The sequence below is a fragment of the Oncorhynchus clarkii genome, chromosome 7 (genome assembly GCF_045791955.1).
Source record: "Oncorhynchus clarkii lewisi isolate Uvic-CL-2024 chromosome 7, UVic_Ocla_1.0, whole genome shotgun sequence".
In the NCBI taxonomy this organism is placed as follows: Eukaryota; Metazoa; Chordata; class Actinopteri; order Salmoniformes; family Salmonidae; genus Oncorhynchus; species Oncorhynchus clarkii.
Genome location: NC_092153.1, coordinates 33,693,585 through 33,719,921, shown reverse-complemented (window position 1 = coordinate 33,719,921; position 26,337 = coordinate 33,693,585). Strand labels below are relative to the sequence as shown.

General features: G+C 42.8%; 1 protein-coding gene and 1 long non-coding RNA gene across 3 annotated transcripts in view; one reads left to right on the top strand and one right to left on the bottom strand.

The window, feature by feature from the left end:
- Positions 1 to 9,586: 9,586 nt before the first annotated feature.
- Positions 9,587 to 11,177, bottom strand: LOC139413214 (uncharacterized). The gene is made up of 2 exons (XR_011634777.1): positions 11,096 to 11,177; positions 9,587 to 10,717 (listed from the first exon to the last, which is right to left on the bottom strand). It is a non-coding gene; the product is annotated as an uncharacterized lncRNA (long non-coding RNA).
- A 1,042-nt stretch (positions 11,178 to 12,219) lies between these two features.
- The window catches only part of LOC139413213 (serine/threonine-protein kinase 4-like), a 64,098-nt gene continuing 49,980 nt past the window's right edge, over positions 12,220 to 26,337 (top strand). Inside the window, exon 1 of one of the 2 annotated variants that reach the window (XM_071160331.1) lies at positions 12,220 to 12,547. In XM_071160331.1, the coding sequence (XP_071016432.1) occupies positions 12,504 to 12,547 (44 nt within the window). In that variant the 5' untranslated portion in view covers positions 12,220 to 12,503. The remainder of the gene's footprint in view (positions 12,548 to 26,337) is intronic. The other variant, XM_071160332.1, reaches the window with a different exon arrangement.

The following is a 26,337-nucleotide window of genomic DNA, read 5'->3' as shown; positions in this document are numbered from 1 at the left end:
CTTTACTCATTAATTTTATACAATAATTAGACGCAAATCTCATAATGGGGGCACCTGTGTAAACAGAGTTATGGTAATGCAGCTGTATTGTCTTTCATGAGGTCACAAACATGAAACAAAATGGACTGGGTCATAGCTGGCTTCTCCAACGGACTGTTTACACATTCTCCAAAACATGGATATTGTTCAGTTCAAGTTCTGTGATGTAGAAGAAGTTCCTTTGTTCTACGGTGAAACTCTCTCTATACTGCATGGCCAGGAGGAGAGAGTCTCCTCCAGGAATTTACGACCTGAAATAACAGAACCTGGGTGTAGGAGGGAGAGAGAGGGGGATGCCACGCTCTATACCCAGAAAAGGGCCACGTCATGACAGACCCCAGCCACAGACTGTTCTCTCTACTACCGCATGGCAAGTGGTACTGGAGCGACAAGTCTAGGACCAAAAGGCTTCTCAACAGCTTTTACCCCCTAGTCATAAGACTCCTGAACAGGTAATCAAATGGCTACCCAGACTATTTGTATTGTGTGGATCCCCCTCTCTCGCAACCCCAACCCCTCTTTTACGCTACAACTCTCTGTTTATCGTATATGCATAGTCACTTTAACTATATATTCATATACATACTACCTCAATTAGCCCGACTAACCGGTGACCCCGCACATTGGCTACCAGGACTATCTGCATTGTGTCCTGCCACCCATCAACCCCTCTTTTATGCTGCTGCTACTCTCTGTTTATCATAGATGCATAGTCACTTTAACCATACCTACATACTACCTCAATTAGCCTGACTAAACAGTGTCTGTATATAGCCACGCTACTGTATATAGCCTCGCTACTGTTATTTTTCACTGTCTTTTTACTGTTGTTTTTTATTTCTTAACTATTGTTCACCTAATACCTATTTTTTACTTAACAATTGCACTGTTGGTTAGGGCCTGTGTCATAGGCGTCTTAAATTGTGGACCAAAGTTCAGCGTCGTGAGCGTACATAATCCTTTTATTTGAATGAATGTCGCCAACAAAACAAAGGCTATGAAGCTTAACTGGCCGATAATGCCACTAACAAAGTTAACTACCCACACTGAAGGAGGGAAACAGGGCTACCTAATTATGATTCCCAATCAGAGACAACGATAGACAGCTGTCCCTGATTGAGAACCATACCCTAAACATAGAAATAAAGAAACAGAAAACAAAACATAAAATGCCCACCCAAATCACACTCTGACCAAACCAAAATAGAGACGTAAAAAGCCTCTCAGGTCAGGGCGTGACAACCTGTAAGTAAGCATTTCACTACAAGGTGTTGTATGCGGCGCACGTGCAAATAAACTTTGATTTAATTTGAGATGAACATCACTAGACCACAAGGTGCAATGGTCACCACATACTTGATGGTGTTCTGTGCAAAGTAATGGCTGAATGACTCCCGCCTTGAATCCAGATTCTTTCACTTCTGTAAAGCAGTTTATGAGCAATCAATAATGCAGATTGTTTTGGGTAGTGGTCCTTAAAACATTGTGGCATTGTAGCACTTATGGTCTCCCTTGGCAGCCATGGAATGCACTCCCTCAGATTCTCTTCCATCATGTCAATCCAATAACTAATAATTTGTCTGACAATACTGTGGGAAACACCAAAACTTTCTGCTAGGTACTGATGCAGCAAGTTGAGCTTCAGCTTCATCAGTGTCATCAGGAGTTGGTATGTCAGGTCTAACTGAAAGCTAGACCTGGACCCAGTTAGGTGGCGCCTTTTGAGCGGCGACCCTCGCCACCGACCCCGTACTGGGGACCCTTTCAGCGGGCCCCGAATAGACGGCCGACTCTGGCAGCGCCGGAGTGACGGGCGGCTCTGGCAGCGCCGGAGTGATGGGCGGCTCTGGCAGCGCCGGAGTGACGGGCGGCTCTGGCAGCGCCGGAGTGACGGGCGGCTCCGGACTGGAGGGAGGCTCTGGAGCGTCCGGACTGGAGGGAGGCTCTGGAGCGTCCGGACTGGAGGGAGGCTCTGGCAGATCCGGACTGGAGGGACACACAGGAGACTTGGTTCTTAGAACAGGCACAGTACTCACCAGGCTGGAGAGATCTACTGGAGGCCTGGTCCTTGGAGGAGGCACAGGATAGACTGGTCCGTGGAGGCGCACTGGAGGTCTCGAACCATGGGCCTGAACAACCCGTCCTGGCTGGATGTTGATTTTAGCCTGGGACTTGCGGGTCGCAGGCACAGGACGCACTGGGCTGTGCAGATCCATGGGAGACACAGTGCGTAGGGCTGGTGCCATATAACACAAACCGAGGAGACGCACTGGAGACCAGATGCGCTGAGCCGGCTTCATCCCTCCTGGCTCGATGCCCACTCTAGCCCGGGCGATATGAGGAGCTGCAATGTAGCGCACCAGGCTATGTATGGCACTGGGGACACCGTGCACTTCACTGCATAACACGGTGCCTGCCCGGTCACTCTCTCTCCACTGTAAGCACAGGGAGTTGGCTCAGGTCTCCTACCTGACTTTGCCAATCTCCTTGTGTGCCACCCCCCAATAAATTTTGGGGCTGCCTCTCGGGCTTCCTTGCCAGCCGTGTTCCCTCGTACCGCTGGTTCAACTCTCCTGCTGCCTCCGCTCTCCTGGCTGCCTCCATCTGTTCCCATGGGAGGCGATCCCTTCCGGCCAGGATCTCCTCCCATGTGTAGGATCCCTTAGCGTCCAGAATGTCCTCCCATGTCCATTCCTCCTTCTTACCACTCTGCTTGGTCCTTTTGTGGTGGGTAGTTCTGGAACGGCTGTCCTCTTTGTCTGAGGAGGAGTAGGAAGGATCGGACCAATATACAGCGTGATAAATGTCCATGTTCATATTTATTTTAACTCAGAACACTAAGACCAAAATAACAAAAATAGACCAACACGAAACAGTTCTGTCTGGTGCAGACACAGAGACAGAAAACAACTACCCACAACTCAAGGGCGAAACCAGGCTGCTTAAGTATGGTTCTCAATCAGAGACAACGATTGACAGCTGCCTCTGATTGAGAACCATACCAGGCCAAACACATAGAAATACAAACATAGAACAAAACACAGCATGCCCACCCCAACTCACGCCCTGACCAACCTAAAATGGAGACATAAAAAAAGGAACTGAGGTCAGGACGTGACATGCTGCTGTCGTGTAAAGTGGTCGGGAGCCTGAACCTGAATAATCAACCTTGAGACCACTACGAGACCAGCCAACTTACAGCGCGAGCTGAACGTGACAAATGGTTTAAACTTTACAGACCAGAAAACATGAGACGGTAGTCCATACGTTTGAAATGGTGAAACTCTGAAACCCTCAATCTCTACACAAGAAGAAACTCACTAGACCGTAGCATTTACCAGTCTGCAGCTGGCATGTAAAGTTGTAAAGTTGACATTTGACCAAAAACACGAGGGGGAAGAACAGATTCCTCTCAGACAACCATTGGAACATCTGAAGTATATGTTCTAACAACCAATCCACTACCAGAGAAGCTCTACAAAGGACATTGTGAACTCTGGTGGACAAACCAGAGTCTTACATCCCTTGACAACTTCCCCAAAGGACCCATCGAGTTCAACAGAGAAAGACAGCTTTGTGTAAATATATATTTTGCCTTTCTAATCCGAATGAGCGGTGGTTAGGGTGCTAAGTATTCGTATTTCCGTAGCTTCCAAATGTAACAACGATAGTTGACTTTCATTGTCTCACCCTTTTCCTCTCTTTCCATCCCTCCATCTTTTATAACCAAACACTTTTGTCCACTAGGAACCTGTTTTCATTGTATTACGTTAGTAATCAATAACCTGTGTTTAGGTATTCTGTGTTATTAAAGTAAAGTAAATACATAATTAAGCCAATTTGTGTCTTGCTGATTCATCAATAAGGTTAGGGTTCTTCTGAGACTGATACGAGGTAATGATGATTAATAAGTGACTGTTATTGATGTAAAGGATATCTATATGTCTTTAGAGTTTAAGTCGGGAGATAGTAACTCATTAAACAACTTTGTGTCCCAAATTCTTAATGAGTTCATTCTTACACGATTCATTTAATCGAGTAACAATTAAACATAGTTAGTTGATAAAATAAATAACAGTCATCAGATTAATGATAGTCACGTCACGACAACCTTTTGAATAAAATAAGTGTTTCCATTGTTATTGAATAGGAACATGAAGGCTATCAAATGTGTACTGTAACAACTATGTAGCCTATGCTTTGGACATATGCCCTTATCCTCTTACTGGGATGCCAGAAGACTTTTATGTGAGGCATATAATTATAATGTCAATATTGGTATAATTTTCACATGACATTTATTTTGCGTATCTTATCTGGATATGGTCGCATCAGAGGGAATGCCTAATCTCCCACGAAGACATACTGTATGTGCTCGGTGCTTGGGTCCCTCGGCAAGCGCTCTGGCCTTGGTAGCGGCAGCTGGCCTGCAATGAGTTGGGAGCCAAACTTGCTCCCAACTATGTACCCACGTTGATCACGGTGAAGCCCATTTTTCCACAGAGGGATAAGCAACAAAATCCCCCTTTAGGATATGCCAGCATACTTCTGGGATGATAGCACAAACTGTTGAGATTCCTCACTTATAACTCGCAGCAATACTTTGCTGTGTGCTACCACTCGCCAAAAAACAAATGGTCACAGACAGCCTTCCCGCAGCAATTATTGTAAAGCTGTGAGTTCTCTCGTGCGAAATGTGAGGGGCAAGCTGCTGAAGCAAGTTGTCAAATCTGGAAACGGACATCCGAAAGTATTGAAAATGTGTTTCCTTGTCAATGCTTCGCATAGGTTGGACAAGAGATGTGTATTCTCCATATTCCCCTCTTGTAGTGTTCAGTGGATGAACTCTCCATTTTATCAGTTTCTTCTGCTTCTTATTCTCCTGAGTAATAAGAGTGTCACGGGCGTCCTCCTCTTCATCTGAAGAGGAGAGGCGAGAAGGATCGGAGGACCAAAATGCGGCATGGTATGTGTTCATGATGAAATTTAATAAAGAGAACACTGAAACACACTATACAAAACCAATAAACGAAATAACGACCGTGAAGCTAATGAGAACTGTGCTGACACAAGCAATCAACATAGACATCACCCACAAACAAACAGTGAAACCCAGGCTACCTAAGTATGATTCTCAATCAGAGACAACTAATGACACCTGCCTCTGATTGAGAACCATACTAGGCCGAAACATACAAATCCCCAAATCATAGAAAAACAAACATAGACTGCCCACCCCAACTCACGCCCTGACCATACTAAATAAATACAAAACAAAGGAAATAAAGGTCAGAACATGACAAAGAGCAGTTCACGCTCTTGCTGTTAAAGCTCTAGTAATTGCAATTCAAAAAGAGATGTTTGCTTCTGCGACTAAAAAGTAGATTCGTAAAGCATAGAAGACCAGACTAGCCTGACAGGCATACGACACCGGATCCGGAAGTTCAAACGTTGTCACTAGCTAGAGTCAAAAGTGTGCTTTGGCCCCTCCTGCTTGGTATGCTAGTCTGACTCCCCAAGCCCTCTAGTGGATATACACTATACAAGACTGACTTCCTCTCAACAGAGTCCACACCCCAAAAAACAGACTCCACCCACATAGATCAATGGAGTGGAGCTTTTAGCCGCCTTTTCCAGGGACGTGCAAAGCTGTCATCAAAGCAAAGGGTGGCTACTTTGAAGAATCTAAAATCTAAAATATGTTTTGATTTGTTTAACAATTTTTTGGTTACTACATGATTCCATATGTGTTATTTCATAGTTTTGATTTATTCTCTATTTTTTTTTACAATGTAGAAAATAGTAAAAATAAAGAAAAACACTTGAATGAGTGTGTCGAAATTTTTGACTGGTACTGACCACTCCTCCATTCACTGCCTAATGGGTTTCCTATCTCCTCCATTTTCTAATATCTCTTGTTGTTGCATCCGAAGAAGCTGGGTTATTTTACTGAAGACTACGAAGCATACATATAATAAACAGAACAGATTTATTTAATGTTCTCCTTAACACATTACAGTCGACTACTCTCTACAGTATCTTCAGCCCGAATCTCCAATACATCATTGAACTTTTATCGGCCTTGCATCTTGTATTCCAATCACTTCAATGCAAGAACGGAAACCCCATTATCATTTGTTAATTCAAATAACTTAACCTCTGCATACAAATCCCATTGGCTATTTGCAACCATTTTACATCTAAACTCAATAACACATAATACATTTCTCAAAACACCACACTTGCCATATATGGATGTGTGTGTGTGACGTCCAATCTCAGTAGCTATATTCTCCTAGCGATTTGTTTATGGATGTAGTATTTAATTATGCATTTTGTTAATTAAGGAGATAAGAATATTGGGTAGGATTTAGACCTTCACTGTCTCTGGTCCACACTCCAGTGCAGTTGGTGGCGGTAATACACCTTAAGGTTGGTTGCCAACCGCCATTTAAATCCACAGAAGAAAAAGATTGTTTATTTTTTTTGCATGAGGAAGTCGAGAAGGAAATGGTGACTGTGCTTGAATCTGAAAATGCAGCAAGTGACGTGTGGTAATGAGTGGAAAATAGTGTAATCAAAGAATGGAAGGAAGGAGAAAAGCCTGTTGATATTATTGTTCTTTGAGGAGACTGGATATGTGAGGTATGCGGTCAGAGCATTTGTGTCCAAACCATTACAATGTGGAAATTGTAAAGGATATGGTCATGTATCAAATGTTTGCAGACAGGAGAAGTATGATATTGAAGAATCTGTGAATGGAAAATGTTGCATTTGTGGTGGGGATCATACTCCGGACTTCCTTGAGTGCCCTATTAGGGCGAAGGAGGTTGAGGTGTCAAGGGTCAGGGTTGCGCAGCAGATCTTCTATGTGGAGGCCGGTGAAGAGAGTCAAAGGGGCAAGAGGCAACATTGTTGAAGATATGGCGGTGGATGCATTGCAACCAGTTGCTAGTGTTTCAAGTCAATCGGGTGATCTGGATACACTCATTGTGAAGAAGGTGGATTTTGTGGCATTTATAGCCACAGTGACTAATTGCATTAATTAAGTGTCTAAGAAGTCCAAGAAGCTGGATATCATTATATCTGCAACCAGCGGAAGCACTACAAGGACTGTTGTTGCTAGGAAATGTCCCGTCCTCACAGGAGGTTTCTGAGCCTGTGTTGAGACCTGATTCGAATGAGGTTTTTACAGAAAAGCAGGTTGATTTTGTTTATTTAATATTTTATTTATTTTTACCAAAATATTTTCCTTTTTGGGATCCTTGTTATCCTCCCGCAAAGTAGGTGGCAGAATGCACATCTAACTACCACAAGACGGTCATATCTTCTTCCTTCCCATCCTGACTGGGATTTACAGTGCCCTGGAGACACAGCCCGTGATAAGAACATCCATGAGTCCGTGTCAGTGCCCAGATCAAGAAGAACTTTACCAAGAGCTAATGGAAGGTGGGTTACTCTTCCTTAGTGGCGTGAATTCATGGATGCCAAGGGAAGCCAGACTTCTGTCTCAGTATGTGTAGTCCATCTATCTGATACCGTATGGTAAAAAAAGAGTATGAAGTTGTTGCTGCCAGTAGCATTGAATGCAAGGGAAGCCAGCGGGCATTTGGCCTCCCTTGAATTAAAAAAAAGTATGCCAATCAGCGTTGAGCTAAACTAAGTGAGCTAAACTGTGAATAGTCCTGGCTGAACAACAAAAAAGTGTCAAGGGAAGCCATTTTGGATATGGCTTCACTCCAATTAAATCAAGAGCAATACGTCACTGACACTGACTACTTGAATTCTTGCATCTCCTTGTTTTGTTGTCCACCAGTGGCTAGCTAGGTAAAACTGTCCCTTTCCTAAATTAGCCATGGATGGAGACAGGGATTTGACGTGGTTTTACTTAATTCTCCGTACTGGCCAATGATTATGACAACGATTCTGATCCAACCATAAATTCATACATTGTGCCCCTGGCCTGAGAGGATGGAAGTTCAATATGTAGCTAGATGTAGAAGGCTGTTAACTAGCTAACGTTGCCCATGAAAGGAAGTTAGGCAAGCGGGCAAGCATTTTAGCCAGGTAGCCTAGGACAACAAAAAATGTGTGTACTGTATGATAGTCATAGACCGTATCATCAACATGAAATAGAGGAAGATGGCAAGTAAGGTGAGTCAACATGTTTTTTCTACTTGCACGGCCACACACACAGAGAGAAATCAGAACCATGAACAGCCACATCATATTTATCTTATGTTGATTGGACTAAATTGTTAGACTAAGCATAGGTGATTTGATAATATTGAAGTGTTAAAGTTGAAATGGTACTGTCTTTGCAACTTGCGGAAACTCTCTGTGGTTCTAAATCAGTAGTTGTTTATTAGTCCGAAAATGTCATGTAACTGTTTGTTACATACAATATGCTTTGTGGACTTTTGTGATGAAACAAAGGTGTGGTTGAATTTATTCTGCCAGTCTTTCTCGGCCTTAGTTAATATGCCTTGCAACCGTGATATAAAGGCCTAACAAGTTATAGAGCAAACACTAATAACACAACACACAGGTTGTAATATGGATTTTTTTCCCTGACTTGGCTTCCCCTGTGATTTTACCCACGCACCGCTACTTCTCTTACTGCACTCTCCTGCTATCAACTATTATAACTGTAATATTTTGATAGCTTTTTGTGCAAAATGGCATGGTACAATAAGGGTCTATTACAAGGGGTTTATAATTAGTAATGGTTAATGAATAATTTATAAATGTGTAAATCTCTGATGGTAATGTGGTCCTACACCAAGTATTTATGCCACAGCGGCGGTCCGTCACGAAGCTTCTCCAGCTGGGGACCAGTCACGAGCCTCTCAGCCAGACCACCCTGTCTGGCCCATGTAGAAGACACCGGCTGTTATTGTAGTAGATTAACAAAACAAGTGTCACTTACTAATACTGTGATAGTTCTCACTCACTAAAACTAGTAAAGTTTTAGTAAAACTAGTAAAGTTTTAGTAAAGAGACTTGATCTCTATCTCTGTTTGCCTCCAGCTGAGGGTGGCTGCTCCCAGAGTGCGGATCAGATCAAGAACCCCTGACCAACTGTACCCACCGCTAACCTGCAACCAGCTGCATCTGTTCCCCCGGACACAAAGGGTGTTGCCAACCAATGACTCTCCCACGATATACCTGTGGAGTCCAGAGAAACTCCCCAGTCTGGCCCAGAACACAGAGCTGTTGTTCCAAAGAAAAGGAAAGCTATTGTAGGTACCCACTGCATTCCTGGGTGATATTATTTTGAGAGTTGGACAAAGCTTGTAAAGTGTTTTTACTCATGCTTTTAAAAATGTACCTCTGCTTCCCCCCCCCACCATCTCTGTGTTTCTGTACATGATTTTTATAATCGTTAATATCCTTTCCTGTTCACAACATAGGACTGAGCCACTGATGTTACCTGCATGATCAGATGACAGGCAGACAGGTTCTCATGCATGTTGACTGGAAACAGGTGTTTTTATAGCATGACAAGTCTACTGCAGAACTATACTGAACAAAAATATAAACGCAACCATTTCAAAGATTTTACTGAGTTACAGTTCATGTGAGGAAATCAGTCAGATAATCTTGGCAAAGGAGAAATGCTCACTAACAGGGATGTAAACAAATCTGTGCACAACATTTGAGAGAAATAAGCTTTCTGCGCATGGACAATTTCTGGGATCTTTTATTTCAGCTCATGAAACATGGGACCAACACATGTTGTGTTTATATTTTTGTTCAGTGTTTGTGGTACCACCCATTGTGGAATAGTTTCCATACAGCAGATAATGCAGCTAATACTTCACGAGAGATGGAACTACATGAAGTGCTGTTCCTCAAACTAAGAATAGGTCTCATTTAACACAGTTTTACTCTTGTTTAAACAACATTCTAACCTGATAGGGCAATATGATCCTGTTGATAAAGACTCTTTTATGGGGAGTTTCAGCCTGAATTTGAACTGGTCAAAACTTTATCTATTTAAGTTAAGACCATGGGAGATATGAGCTCAGTTTAAGAGCACGGAATAGATATGCACGAATAGAAAGACAAATATATGTTTTTTTACTGTGTAGATACAACCAACCCCCTCTGGATCACCCTTCCATGGATCTTTTCTTCATTCATATTGGGGTTGATTTTTCAAGCAATTGTATGTGTACAGAGAGAACTTGAATGTAAATAATAATCCAGTCATCTCACTTCATTAAATGTCACTCACCATAAGGTCATGTTAAATTGTTGATGCTTTTCATAACCTATTGGACATACAAAAGTGGGATTTTATGTTATTCACTCAAGAATACTAATTTTACTAAAATGTTTGTGCATTTTACAATTTAATGTATGTACAAGAAACAGCTTGCCCTGGCAACCTTCAGGGTGGCATTGAAAAGTCTGACATGGAATATATACCCTAACCTGTGATCTGTGTAAGACGCAATATCTAATGAGAAATTGTCAGTTGTAACCCATTACGTTGAGGCTTTCAGCCCGAGATGGTTGGCCATGGAATAAAAAATAAGTTGGTGTGCTTTTTCACCCCTTTTAGGTCTTCACAAATATCCATCCCATGTCCAGTCATACTCGTGGTCTCAGCGTGTGTCCGTCAACATCAGTCCATCTCAGTTGCGGTGTTCAAATCGAGGTCCTCACGTGTCTGTGAATCACAACATTAAAGACGATGAGTTATGACAGCATTTCCACAAATTGAGCCATAGACAATACAACTTAAGCATTGTTGAAATTGTGTTTTACACTGTCTACAGTGTGTGAATGATAGAAAAATCTTATCACAGCTGTAGATCCGTTTGTGTGTGGTCACTTAGGCCTTCACATCAACCAGTACTGGGACCATTGGAGACTTGAGTGTGTATATATACTGGGACCCTTGGGATAAGCTTGTACTTAATAAAAATCATAGCCTATTGTCGTAATTCGGCAGGTTGATTGTTTAAGTCAGGTGTTAGAGCTGGGCTGGAACAAAACGTTTAACACACACTCATGCTCTTCAGGACTTCCTGCAATGACAACTGACCAAAGCAGGAGAATAGTGTTCCAGGTTGAAACAGCTAACCTAGTTGAAAGGTGATAAGACTCAGGCACACCCATTGGTTCTGGAATAGAGAATGTTCAAATAAGGTTTGCAATTAGGCATCAATAACATGACAGTAATTCTACCTCAAAAACAAGTGTGAATACCAATTTACAACCCACCATACCATGTAGGACTAAATCAGGTTACATAGTAACATAGTTATAAGGGAAGGCTAATGATCTGCTGTCCAGAGGGTAACAGCAAACGTATCAATTGTCCCGAGTGGTGCAGCTGTCTGGCGCTGCATCTCAGTGCTAGAGGCGTCACTACTGACACTGGTTTGATTTCAGGCTGTATCACAACCGGCCGTAATTTGGAATCCCATAGGGCAGCGCACTTTTGGTCCAGCGTCGCCCAGGTTGGACCGTCATCGCAAATAAGAATGTGCTCTTAACTGACTTGCCTAGTTAAATAAAAGGTTAAATCAATAAAAATCAATCCCTGAAATCTAAAAAATCAGACTAAAATACACCTAGCCATCAAGAACACGTAGCCCTAGTTACCTAGCAAGTAAGACTGGTGGTTTATAAAAGCCAAATAAAACGTAACTTGTTTTTATGAATTTCTTATTCATTTAAATGGCTAGACAAATAGAAAGCTAATGTTAGCTAGTTATATAAGAAATGTAATTCACATAATTGTCAATTTAAATAACTTTAGCCAATTTAGCTAACATTAGATAGTTAATCCAGAGATTCTTACTTTTTGCCTATATTCGGCAGACACATCCAGATTATCATGACCCTGATGAGTGACATGACGCTTGAGACAGGCATTTGTAGTGCTGTATGATAGCCACATTAGCAGCTAATTAGATTTTCATTTTTGGGGGGCTAAATACAGGCGAATATATTGATAAACGTCACCTTTAACGATAGACATTTACATGGTTATCAAAACGTAAGCCTACGCGAAACACTTTTATTTGAAGTGTTTCTAAAATCTACAATGCCGGGATAAAATGAATGGTGGAAAAACGATTATAACCATTTCCGTGTTTGAACGGTAGGTTTTATGGGTATTATGATTCATGCTGTGGTAGGCTATTCTCTTTGGCCCCCCTCATTCCGCGCCCAGTCTCAAAACGCTCTTCCTGGTTTTAACTGAATGTCAAGACACTTGGCTACAAATTGTCAAAAAAAGTCAAAAGCAGCCTAGTCAGAGGAGGATGGAGCAACGAATGAGATGCCAGTAGTTTAAGGAAAATTTCAGATTTTGGAAACTTGGCTTTACACAATGAAACACGAATGAGAAGCTGAGAGACAACTGTAAAACATTCAAAAAAGCGTAACATCGCAGCAAGAGCCGCTGGTTAGCTTTACAGAAGTGAACTATCTTGAAGAAAACAATGGAGAACAAGGACAAAGTACAAATGAGGACACACCCACGCAGGTAATGAATCCGTACAACCTAGTTAAATTGTCTGCAGAAGTTTGTTTCTCCAGTTTGAATATTAGCCTGATCGTGTTGGGGTTAATATAAGCTAGCTAGGGGAAACATAGCTAGCTAGCATCTTACAGCGGAGAGACACTACCAAGCTCCAACGTTATCAACTAACTGTCTACATGCTTGGTAATTAGCTGTTACTGCTAGTGTAACATACCTGTTATTGCACCACATATATATATTTGTAGGAAGATAGTTTGAAATGGCACAACATTGCCTGGCTCCAGATCTGATTGTGTCGTCTTGCCAACTCCTATCATTCCGCACCTATGGTTGGAGATGGTAAGACAGGACTGGGGAACACTGGGTCAACAGTTGCTCTTCCCTGATGCCTACTGTCAACTGAAAATGGTGTTAACTACCTACTGTACATAAGCTAGCTAATACAATGTTGACAAGCGACTAACCTAACAGCAGAAATGCATCTATCATTTGATTTGGCACGCTGGGGGCTATGAAACAACGGAGCCCGATTCATTTTCAATTAAAAGAAGGGACGTGGGCGGAAACCATTGGGCGATGCAAGCATGGGCGAAAAAGTGGACCAAATTTGTTCTCCGCGACATCGCGTTGCTATTGACCAATGGAAGCTCACTATAGTTTCCAGCACCTACTAGATTGACTGTTGATACCTAACACTAGTGCTTGCTAGTACCGACATGAGGGCGAAATTAGCTTGGCTATCCATTTAGTGGATCACTGCTGTAATGTAGCAGGAGTGACAAGGGACACAACCACATAGGCCAACATTATTGGACACATAACTGACGATATACAGAGCCTTCAGAAAGTATTCATACCCCTTGACTTATTCCAAAATAAATTTGCGTTATGGATTAAATCGATTTTTTTTCTCTCACCCATCTACACGCAATACCCAATAATGACAAAGTAAAAACAAATGTTAGCAAATTTACTGAAAATTAAATACAGAAATGTAATTTATATATGGGGCTCCTGAGTGGCGCAGCAGTCTAAGGCACTGTATCTCAGTGCAAGAGGTGTCACTAGAGTCCCTGGTTCGAATCCGATGTCACAAGAAGGCCAAAAAGATCATCAAGGACAACCATCCGAGCCACTGCCTGTTCACCCCGCTACCATCCAGAAGGCGAGGTCAGGTGGGACCGAGAGACTGAAAAACAGCGTCTATTTCAAGGCCGTTTCAAGACCGAGTGCTGCTGCCTATATACTGACTCGAATCATTGGCCACTTAATATATAGATCACTAGTCACTTTAATATCTTACATTGCTCATCTCATATGTACACTACCGTTCAAATGTTTGGGGTCACTTAGAAATGTCCTTGTTTTTGAAAGAAAAGCACATGTTTTGTTTTGTCCGCTAAAATAACATCAAATTGATTAGAAATACAGTGTAGACATTGTAAATGTTGTAAATGACCATTGTAGCTGGAAACAGCAGATTTTTATTTTTGATGGAATATCTACATAGGCGTACAGATGCACTTTATCAGCAACGATCACTCCTGTGTTCCAATGGCATGTTGTGTTAGCTAATCCAAGTTTATAATTTTAAAAGGCTAATTGATCATTAGAAAACCCTTTTGCAATTGTTAGCACAGCTGAAAACTGTTGTCCTGAATAAAGAACCAATAGAACTGACCTTCTTTAGACAAGTTGAGTATCTGGAACATCAGCATTTGTGGGTTTGATTACAGGTTCAAAATGGGCAGAAACAAATAACTTTCTTCTAAAACTCGTCAGTCTATTCTTGTTCTGAGAAATGAAGGCTATTCCATATAAGAAATTGTCAAGAAACTGAATATACTCCCTTCACAGAACAGCGCAAACAGTCTCTAACCATAATAGAAAAAGGAGTGGGAGGCCCTGGTGCACAACTGAGCAAGAGGACAAGTACATTAGACTGTCTAATTTGAGAAACAGACACCTCACAAGTCCTCAACTGCCAGCTTCATTAAATAGTACCCGCAAAACACCAATCTCAATGTCAACAGTAAAGAAGCGACTCCGGGATACTGCCCTTCTAGGCAGAGTTTCTCTGTCCAGTGTCTGTTCTTTTGCCCATCTTAATATTTTATTTTTATTAGCCAGTCTGAGATATGGCTTTTTCTTTGCAATGCTGCCTAGAAGGCCAGTGTAACAGTATAACTTTAGACCGTCCCCTCGCGCGAACCCAGGGACCCTCTGCACACAACAACAGTCACCCTCGAAGCATCGTTACCCATCGCTCCACAAAAGCCGTGGCCCTTGCAGAGCAAGACTACTACTTCAAGGTCTCAGAGCAAGTGACGTCACCGATTGAAACGCTATTTAGCGCGCACCGCTAACTAAGCTAGCCTTTTCACATCCGTTACACTCACCCCCCTTTTGACCTTCCTCCTTTTCCGCAGCAACCAGTGATCCGGGTCAACAGGATCAATGTAACAGTATAACTTTAGACCGTCCCCTCGCCCATACCCAGGCGCGAACCAGGGACCCTCTGCACACATCAACGACTGACACCCACGAAGCATCGTTACCCATCGCTCCACAAAAGCCGCGGAGAGCAACGGGAACTACTACTTCAAGGTCTAAGAGCAAGTGACGTCACCGATTGAAACGCTATTGAGCGCGCACCGCTAACTAAGCTAGCCGTTTCACATCCGTTACACCAGCATCCCAGAGTCACCTCTTCACTGTTGACAGCGAGACTGGTGTTTTGCGGGTACATATACCGCCACCCGTCAGACTCGTTAAAGGAAAAGTATTCCTCCAGTATGAGATGAGTAATCGCTGTCCTGATATCTAGAAGCTCTTTTCGGTCATAAAACATGGTGGCAGAAACATTATGTACAAAATAAGTTACAAATGACTCAAAAACACACACACAGTAGCACAATTGGTGGTTAGGGCATCGTAAAACAGCAGCCGTCTCCTCTGGCGCCATTACTCCTTCTCTGTTCTTCTTTGTAAGGTAATGGATTCTGATGTTGCTGTCCTGTTGATTACAGCCTCGAGTCTTCTTGGGTATGACGCTACAAGCTTGGCATAAATGTATTTGGGGAGTTTCTCCCACTCGTCTCTGCAGAAACTCTCAAGCTCTGTCAGGTTGGATGGGGAGCTTTGCTGCACAGCTATTTTCAGGTCTCTCCAGAGTAGAGGTCGACCGATTATGATTTTTCAACGCCGATACCGATTATTGGAGGACCAAAAAAGCCGATACTGATTTATCGGCCTATTTATTTATTTATTTGTAATAATTAAAATTACAACAGTACTGAATGAACATTTATTTAAACTTAAAATAATACATAAATAAAATAAATTTAGCCTCAAATACATAATGAAACCTGTTCAATTTGGTTGAAATAATGCAAAAACAAAGTGTTGAAGAAAGTAATATGTTGCAATATGCAGTATGTGCCATGTAAAATATGTGCCATGTAAAAAAGCTAACGTTTAAGTTCCTTGCTCAGAACATGAGAACATACGAAAGTTGGTGGTTCCTTTGAACATGAGACTTCAATATTCCAAGGTAAGAGGTTTTAGGTTGTAGTTAAAATAGTACACTTAAACAACACAATGTAACTCCAAGTCAATCACACTTCTGTGAAATCAAACTGTCCACTTAGGAAGCAAGACTGATTGACAATACATTTCACATGCTGTTGTGCAAATGGATTAGACAACAGGTGGAAATTATAGGCAATTAGCAAGACACCCCCAATAAAGGAGTGGTCCTGCAGGTGGTAACCACAGACCACTTCTCAGTTCCTATGCTTCCTGGCTGATGTTTTGGTCACTTTTGAATGCTGGCGGTGCTTTCACTCTAGTGGTAGCATAAGACGAAGTCTACAACCCACACAAGTGGCTCAGGTAGTACAGCTCATCCAGGATGCACATCAATGCGAGCTGTGGCAAGAAGGTTTGCTGTGTTTGTCAGCGTAGTGTCCAGAGCATGGAGGCGCTACCAGGAGACAGGCCAGTACATCAGGAGACGTGGAGGAGGCCGTAGGAGGGCAACAACCCAGCAGCAGGACCGCTACCGTCGCCTTTGTGCAAGGAGGAGCAGGAGGAGCACTGCCAGAGCCCTGCAAAATGACCTCCAGCAGGCCACAAATGTGCATGTGTCTGCTCAAACGGTCAGAAACAGACTCCATGAGGGTGGTATGAGGGCCCAATGTCCACAGGTGGGGGTTGTGCTTACAGCCCAACACCGTGCAGGACGTTTCCCTTTTATTTTTTTGAGCAGTGTATTTATAGGACAATTTCTCTCTCTACCATTTGTATTTCATATACCTTTGACTATTGGATGTTCTTGTAGGCACTATAGTATTGCCAGTGTAACAGTATAGCTTCTGTCCCTCTCCTCGCCTCTACCTGGGCTCGAACCAGGAACACATCAATAACAGCCACACTCGAAGCAGCGTTACCCATCGCTCCACAAAATCCGCGGCAAGGGGAATAACTACTCCAAATCTAAACGCGAGTGACGTTTGAAAAGGTATTAGCGCACACCCAGCTAACTAGCTAGCCATTTCACATTGGTTACACCAGCCATTAGGCTGATAGGCTTGAAGTCATAAACAGCGCTGTGCTTGCGAAAAGCTGATGGCAAAATGAACTAAGGTGCTGTTTGAATGGATGATTACGGGCCTGCTGCTGCTCAGTCAGACGGCTCTATCAAATCAGACTTTATATATACAGTGGGGCAAAAAAGTATTTGGTCAGCCACCAATTGTGCAAGTTCTCCCACTTAAAAAGATGAGAGAGGCCTGTAATTTTCATCATAGGTACACTTCAACTATGACAGACAAAATTAGAAAAAAAATCCAGAAAATCACATTGTAGGATTTTTAATGAATTTATTTGCAAATTATGGTGGAAAATAAGTATTTGGTCACCTACAAACAAGCAAGATTTCTGGCTCTCACAGACCTGTAACTTCTTTAACCTCTTGGATCTCTAGGGGCGCTATTTCATTTTTGGATAAAAAACGTTCCCGTTTTAAGCGCAATATTTTGTCACGAAAAAATGCTCGACTATGCATATTATTGACCGTTTTGGAAAGAAAACACTCAAGTTTCAGAATCTGCAAAGATATTGTCTGTAAGTGCCCCAGAACTCATTCTACAGGCGAAACCAAGATGATACGTCAACCAGGAAATGAGCAGAATCTCTGAAGCTCTGTTTTCCATTGTCTCCTTATATGGCTGTGATTGCGCAAGGAATGAGCCTACACTTTCTGTCGTTTCCCCAAGGTGTTTGCAGCATTGTGACGTATTTGTAGGCATATCATTGGAAGATTGAACATAAGAGACTACATTTTCCAAGTGTCCGCCTGGTGTCCCTGCGTCGAAATTGGAGCGCAAAGCCAGGTACAATTATTTTTCCATTTGAGAGCAAGGAGAAACCAGGCTTCCACGAAGGATATATCATCGAAGAGATATCATCGAAGAGATATGTGGAAAAACACCTTGAGGATTGATTCTAAACCACGTTTGCCATGTTTCAGTCGATATTATGGAGTTAATTTGGAAAAAAAGTTCGCGTTTTGAGGGCTGAATTTTCGTTTTTTTTTTTTTTTTTTTTTTTTTTTTTTTTTTTTTGGTAGCCAAATGTGATGTACAAAACGGAGCTATTTCTAATACACAAATAATCTTTTTGGAAAAACTGAGCATCTGCTATCTAACTGAGAGTCTCCTCATTGAAAACATCAGAAGTTCTTCAAAGGTAAGTTATTTTATTTGAAGGCTTTACTTGTTTTTGTGATAGTTGCCTGCTAAATGCTAACGCTAATGCTAACGCTAAATGCTACGCTAGCTAGCTACTGTTACACAAATGTTTGTTTTCCTATGGTTGAAAAGCATATTTTGAAAATCTGAGATGACAGTGTTGTTAACAAAAGGCTAAGCTTGAGAGATAGCATATTTATTTCATTTCATTTGCGATTTTCATGAATAGTTAACGTTGCGTTATGGTAATGAGCTTAGAATAGAATAAATAGAATAGAATAGAATAAATAGAATCCCGGATCCGGGTTTGGTCGTCGCAACAGGTTAAGAGGCTCCTCTGTCCTCCATTTCTTCAAACCAAGCTGCTTACCTATTGCAGATTCAGTCTTCCCAGCCTGGTGCAGGTCTACAATTTTGTTTCTGGTGTCCTTTGACAGCTCTTTGGTCTTGGCCATAGTGTAGTTTGGAGTGTGACTGTTTGAGGTTGTGGACAGGTGTCTTTTTATACTGATAACAAGTTCAAACAGGTGCCATTAATACAGGTAATGAGTGGAGGACAGAGGAGCCTCTTAAAGAAGAAGTTACAGGTCTGTGAGAGCCAGAAATCTTGCTTGTTTGTAGGTGACCAAATACTTATTTTCCACCATAATTTGCAAATAAATTCATAAAAAATCCTACAATGTGATTTTTTGGGATTTCTTTTCTAATTTTGTTTGTCATATGTGAAGTGTACCTATGATGAAAATTACAGGCCTCTCTCATCTTTTTAAGTGGGAGAACTTGCACAATTGGTGGCTGACTAAATACTTTTTTGCCCCACTGTAGGACTCGTTTTACTGTGGATATAGATACTTTTGTACCCGTTTCCTCCAGCATCTTCAAGGTCCTTTGCTGTTGTTCAGGGATTGATTTGCACTTTTCGCAACAAAGTACGTTCATCTCTAGGAGCCAGAACGTGTCTCCTTCCTGAGCGGTATGACGGCTGTGTGGTCCCATGGTGTTTGTACTTGCGTACTACTGTTTGTACAGTTGAACGTGGTACTTTGGCATTTGGAAATTGCTCCCAAGGATGAACCAGACTTGTGGAGGTCTTGGCTGATTTCTTTTGTTTTTCCCATTATGTCAATACATCCACAGGTACACCTCCAATTGACTCAAATTATGTCAATTAGTCTATCAGATGCTTCTAAAGCCATGACATAATTTTATGGAATTTCCCAACCTGTTTAAAGGCACAGTCAACTTAGTGAATGTAAACTTCTGACCCACTGGAATTGTGATACAGTTAATTATAAGTGAAATAATCTGTCTGTAAACAATCGTTTGAAAAATTACATCTACAAAGTAGATGTCCTAACCGACTTGCCAAAACTATAGTTTGTTAATGAGAAATTTGTGGAGTCGTTGAAAAACGAGTTTTAATGAATCCAACTTAAGTGTATTCTGACTTCAACTGTATTTCTCAGCCTCCCAGATCAGGAATGCTACATTCGCTCCTTTGTTCCCCGCACAGCAGGCGTACCTTTTGCTGCTGAACAAGAAGACAGAAGGCAACGTAGGTGACAAAGAAGAGGAAGGGAAGGGGGACTCCAAGCTAGGCTGTAAGGATTGTCTCCTCTTCCTAGTATCCTGATGTCTAATGTTCAATCGCTGGAAAATAAACTTTGAACTCTGAGAAAGTCTTCAATCGATGAAGGACATCAGGGAATGCTATGTCTTTGTTTTTACAGAGACAGATCTTACGGACGAAACGCTCAACTCTACTATTCTACCAGACTGCTTTTTCATTTGACGTATGGATCAAACGGTGGCTTCTGCTAAGACTGGGAGGTCGAAGTATGTTTCCTCATCAACAATTCCTGCTGTACCAAAGTTGAAAATATCTCAAGCTCTTGTCCTCCCGACCTGGAGTTTCTGATGCAAAAATGCCGACCCGACTATACTGTATGCCGAGTTCATTCACGTGTGTTATTACATACCTGCAAAAGCAAACACCGAGGCGGCACTCAACAAACTGAACAAGATCGTTAGCCAGCAAGAATCCTCTCACCCGGAAGCAGTCTATTGTCGTGGATCACTTTAACCAGGCACGTTTAAAGCCCATTTTTCCAAAAATATTACCAACATGTATCCTGGCCCACAAGAGGTGGGTCATGCTGGATCATGTACAGTATATACAAACATCTGTGATGCGTACAAAGCATCCCCCACTTTGGCCAATCAAATCACGTCTGTGTTCCTACTCCCGCCCTACAAGCAGCAACTCAAGAGGGAGCAACCAACACAGAGAATAGCGAGGTGCTGGATAGAGGAGGTAGACTTGGTGCTGTGGGATTGTTTTGAAAATACTGATTGGAATATGTTCAAAGATTCATCCACTCAGGACTCATTCATCAACATCTTCAGTCACAGGCTTCATTAGGAAATATGTTGATGTTATTGTGGGCACAACAATCTGGACATACCCCAACCAAAATCCCTGGATGATCCAGGCCTCCAGTGTCCGGTCTGGAGCTTGAAGCCAGCTCGAAGCCATGAGCTATGCTTGTCGGCTACTGTGTTAGCAACTTAGTGTTGCCAAAAGCCCTGGTCTGTATTAGAATGCTTATGCAAATTACGATAGCCCCCCCCCCCCCCCATAAAAAAAATAATGTGCTCAAAAATGTGTTTATAATCAAGTTCCATCCCCACGGTGAGTAATTATTTTAAAGTTTGCTACAAATCGAGACGTGTAATTATAGTGATCCATTTTGACTAGTACAATTATCGTCACACAGACCGATCACGGCCGGCAGGCTACAAGGAGGCTCGCCCTTGTGCACGCTCTTTGCAAGTGCACCCAAGGCGGTGTGGTGTGCTGTCAACGAGCCTGTCAAGTGCTGCGTCAACGAGCCTGTCAAGTGGAGATTTATGGGCTGAACCAATGTCTATGTGGCTGACATGGTTTTAATGTCTATGGGCTGACGGAGAATGACAGTGCGGAGAATGGCGATGTAATGGGCTCTCGCTGTTTTTGAATTATCTATTTAGTATGCGATTAAAATTTAATCCATTTAGAATTCAATTTATTTATGATGACGTTGCAGTTTCACAAATGATATACTAAAATCATAAAAAAATACAGAATTGAGATGAAATAATTGTTATTTATATATATTAGTCCACTTTATTCTGAGGTAATTCAATCTAGCCAAACTGAGTTGTGATCAGATGTTGTGATGGTAGCCCATTAACTTTTTATTTTCAGGTGGAAGGATCATGGTCATATGATGTCTAGACTAGATAGATAGGGAGTCTAATTTTTATTTTCTTTCTGGTAGTCAGTTGTAATTCTGATTGTCATGCTTAATATTTACAGTCCTTGTTGTATTACAATGTTGACCTGGTAAGGCTGAGCTTTGAAATGAACCTTCTGCTGCAAAAGCTTAACATGTTGGCTAGCATCTGGTTCATAGACATTAAAACAAGGTTGACTTTCTCTGGCAGAATGAAAACGATTGCATCGACTGTGATCCTTTGCTAGTTACGGCCACTTTCATCATGATCCTTAGCAAAAACATTGTTGGTGCCATTCAGCCCCATTCAGTAATATGGCGTGCTTCAAATTCAAATACTTACGGCTTCATGCACCATCTGGAGTTTAAGACAGCGCTCACGTCATCCACGTATTCCTATCACTATCTACTAGTTTTAATGTCTTTGGGATGAGCGGAGATATCCATACCATGCTGAGAGACCGTACTGTAGCATTCAATGTCATCAGAAAGAACTCTGACTCAGTAGCGCACAATGTGTACAAGGCAAGCAGGAACAAGCTCTGCAAACCCATTAGGGATGCAAAAAGACCTCAGACTCAAACTTGAGTTGATGTTCGACAACTGACTTGGCATGTGGCAAGGACTACAGATTATCATGGGCAAATGCAAATCCAGATGTCTGGTGCCTACCGACGCCTCCCTCCCAGACGAGCTCAACACATTCTATGCTCGATTCGGGACAGAGTTATTTTTTTATAAAGCCCTTCTTACATCAGCTGATATCTCAAAGTGCTGTACAGAAACCCAGCCTAAAACCCCAAACAGCAAGCAATGCAGGTGTAGAAGCACAGTGGCTAGGAAAAACTCCCCTAGAAATGCCAGAACCTAAGAAGAAACCTAGAGAGGAACCAGGCTATGAGGGGTGGGCAGTCCTCTTCTGGCTATGCCAGGTGGAGATTATAACAGAATATGGCCAAGATGTTCAAATGTTCATAGATGACCAGCAGGGTCAAATAATAATAATCACAGTGGTTGTTGAGGGTGCAACAGGTCAGCACCTCAGGAGTAAATGTAAGTTGGCTTTTCAAAGCCGATCATTCAGAGTATCTCTACCGCTCTTGCGGTCTCGAGAGAGTTGAAAACATTAGGTCTGGGACAGGCAGCACGTCCGGTGAACAGGTCAGGGTTCCATAGCCGCAGTCAGAACAGTTTAAACTGGAGCAGCAGCATGGACAGGGGACAGCAAGGAGTCATCAGGCCAGGTAGTCCTGAAGCATGGTCCTCCAAGAGAAAGAAAGAAAGAGAATTAGCGAGAGCATACTTAAATTCACACAGGACACCGGATAAGACAAGAGAAATACTCCAAATATAACAGACTGACCCTAGCCCCCTACACAAACTACTGCAGCATAAATACTGGAGACTGAGACAGGAGGGGTCGGGAGACACTGTGGCCCCATCCGACGATATCCCCAGACAGGGCCAAACAGGCAGGATATAATCCCACCCAATTTGCCAAAGCACAGCCTCCACACCACTAAAGGGATATCTTCAACCACCAACTTACCATCCTGAGACTAGGCAGAGTACAGCCCACAAAGATCTCCACCACGGAACAACCCAAGGGGGGGCCAACCTAGACAGGAAGATCACGTCAGTGACTCAACCCAATCAAGTGACGCATCCCTCCTAGGGACAGCATGGAAGAGCACCAGTAAGCCAGTGACTCAGCCCCTGTAATAGGGTTAGAGGCAGAGAATCCCAGTGAAGACAGTGGAACCAGTCAGGCAGAGACAGCAAGGGTTCGTTGCTCCAGTGCCTTTCCATTCACCGTCACACTCCTGGGCCAGACTACACTCAATCATAGGACCTACTGAAGAGATGAGTCTTCAATAAAGATTTACAGGTTGAGACCGAGTCTGCGTCTATCACATGGGTAGGCAGACCATTCCATAAAAATTGAGCTCTATAGGAGAAAGCCCTGCCTCCAGCTGTTTGCTTAGAAGTTCTAGGGACAATTAGGAGGCCTGCGTCTTGTGACTGTAGCGTACGTGTAGGTATGTACGGCAGGACCAAATTGGAATGATCGGTAGGAGCAAGCCCATGTAATGCTTTGTAGGTTAGCAGTAAAACCTTGAAATCAGCCCTTGCCTCAACAGAAAGTCAGTGTAGAGAGGCTAGCACTGGAGTAATATGATCATCATTTTTGGTTCTAGTCAAGATTCTAGCAGCCGTGTTTAGCGCTAACTGAAGTTTATTTAGTGCTTTATCCAGGTAGCCGGAAAGCAGAGCATTGCAGTAGTCTAACCTAGAGGTGACAAAAGCATGGACAAATTTTTCTGCATCATTTTTGGACAAAGTTTCAGATTTTTGCAATGTTATGTAGATGGAAAAAGCTGTTCTTGAAACAGTCTTGATATGTTCGTCAAAAGAGAGATCGCCGAGGTCCTTCACAGTTTTATTTGGGACGACTGTACAACTGTCAAGATTAATTGTCATATTCAACAGAAGATCTATTTGTTTCTTTGGACCTAGAACTAACATCTCTGTTTTGTCCAAGTTTAAAAGTAGAACATTTGCAGCCATCCACTTCCTTATGTCTGAGACACGGTCTTCCAGCGAGGGCAATTTTGTGTTTCATTGAAATGTACAGCTGTGTGTCATCCGCATAGCAGTGAAAGTTAACATTATGTTTCCGAATTACATCACCAAAAGGTAAAATACACAGCTCAAAAAAATAAAGGGAACACTAAAATAACATATCCTAGATCTAAAAGAATAAAATATTCTTAGTAAATACTTTTTTCTTCACATAGTTGAATGTCCTGACAACGAAATCACACAAAAATGATCAATGGAAATCAAATTTATCAACCCATGGAGGTCTGGATTTGGAGTCACACTCTAAATTAAAGTGGAAAACCACACTACAGGCTGATCCAACTTTGATGTAATGTCCTTAAAACAAGTCAAAATGAGGCTCAGTAGTGTGTGTGGCCTCCACGTGCCTGTATGACCTCCCTACAAAGCCTGGGCATGCTCCGGAAAACTTTTTAATTGAATACTCACAAAGCCGCTGGCCCAGATGGCATCCCTGACGCGTGTGTGCTGACCAGCTGGCTGACGTCTTCTTGGACATCTTCAACCTTTCCCTGTCCCAGGCTGTAGTCCACACCTGCTTCAAGGAAACCACCAATGAAAAACAAGATGACATGCCCAAATGACCATTGCCCCTTCTCACTCACCCCAGTCATAATGAAATGCTTTGAGAGGCTGGTCATTTCCCACATCAAGTCCAGCATGTCAGGCAAACTGGACCTGCTATAATTTGCCTGTCGCTCCAACAGATCCATGGAAGATGCCATTTTTATCGCTGTTCACACTGCCATAACACATCCGGACATGAGGAACACCTATGTGAGAATGCTGTTCATTGACTACTGTTCAGTATTCAACATTGTTGTTCCCTCCAAGCTCAGAACCCTTGGTCTGGACACCGCCCTCTATAACGATCCTGGACTTCCTGACGGGCAGACCACAGGCTGTGAGGATTGGCAACAACACCTCCTCCCCACTGACTCTTAAGATAGGGGCCCCCCAGTGGTGTGTCCTCCCTCCGATCCAAACGGTCCCAGATGTGCTAAATGGGATTGAGATCCGGGCTCTTCGCTGGCCATGGCAGAACTCTTACATTCCTGTTTTGCAGGAAATCACGCACAGAACGAGCAGTATGGCTGGTGGCATTGTCATGCTGGAGGGTCATGTCAGGATGAGACTGCAGGAAGGGTACCACATGAGGGAGGAGGATGTCTTCCCTGTAACGTGGTGTGACACACCACCCCAGACCATGACGGACCCTCCAGCTCCAAATCGATCCCGCTCTAGAGTACAGGCCTCGGTGTAACGCTCATTCCTTCGACGATAAACACGAGTCCGACCATCACCCCTGGTGAGACTAAACTGCAACTTGTCATTGAAGAGCACTTTTTGCCAGTCCTGTCTGGTCCAGCGACGGTGGGATTGTGCCCATAGGCGACGTTGTTGCCGGTGATGTATGGTGAGGACCTGTCTTACAACAGGCCTACAAGCCTTCAGTCCAGCCTCTCTCAGTCTGTTGCGGACAGTCTGAGCACTGATGGAGGGATTGTGCGTTTTTTGTGTAACCAAGGCAGTTATTATTGCCATCATGTACCTGTCCCACAGGTGTGATGTTTGGATGTACCTATCCTGTGCAGGTGTCTGCCACTGCGAGGATGATCAGCTTTGCCTCCTTGTAGTGCTGTCTTAGGCATCTCACAGTATGGACATTGCAATTTATTGCCCTGGCCACATCTGCAGTCCTCATGCCTCCTTGCAGCATGCCTAAGGCACGTTCACGCAGAGGAGCAGGGACCCTGGGCATCTTTCTTTTGGTGAGTCAATAGAAAGGCTTCTTTAGTGTCCTAAGTTTTCATAACTGTGACCTTAATTGCCTACCTGTTGGTAAGCTGTTAGTCTTAACTTCCATTCCACAGGTGCATGTTCATACATGTTTTATGGTTCATTGAGGAAGCATGGGAAACAGTGTTTAAACTCTTTACAATGAAGAGCTGTGAAGTTATTTGGAATTTTACAAATTGTCTTTGAAAGACAGGGTCCTAAAAAGGGATGTTTCTTTTTTTTGCTGAGTTTACACACACACACACACACACACACACACACACACACACATTCAGGCAACACACCCATCACAGCTGCTGCTACCGGACTCTTATTATGATTGCAAAATTAACACTTTCCCTCC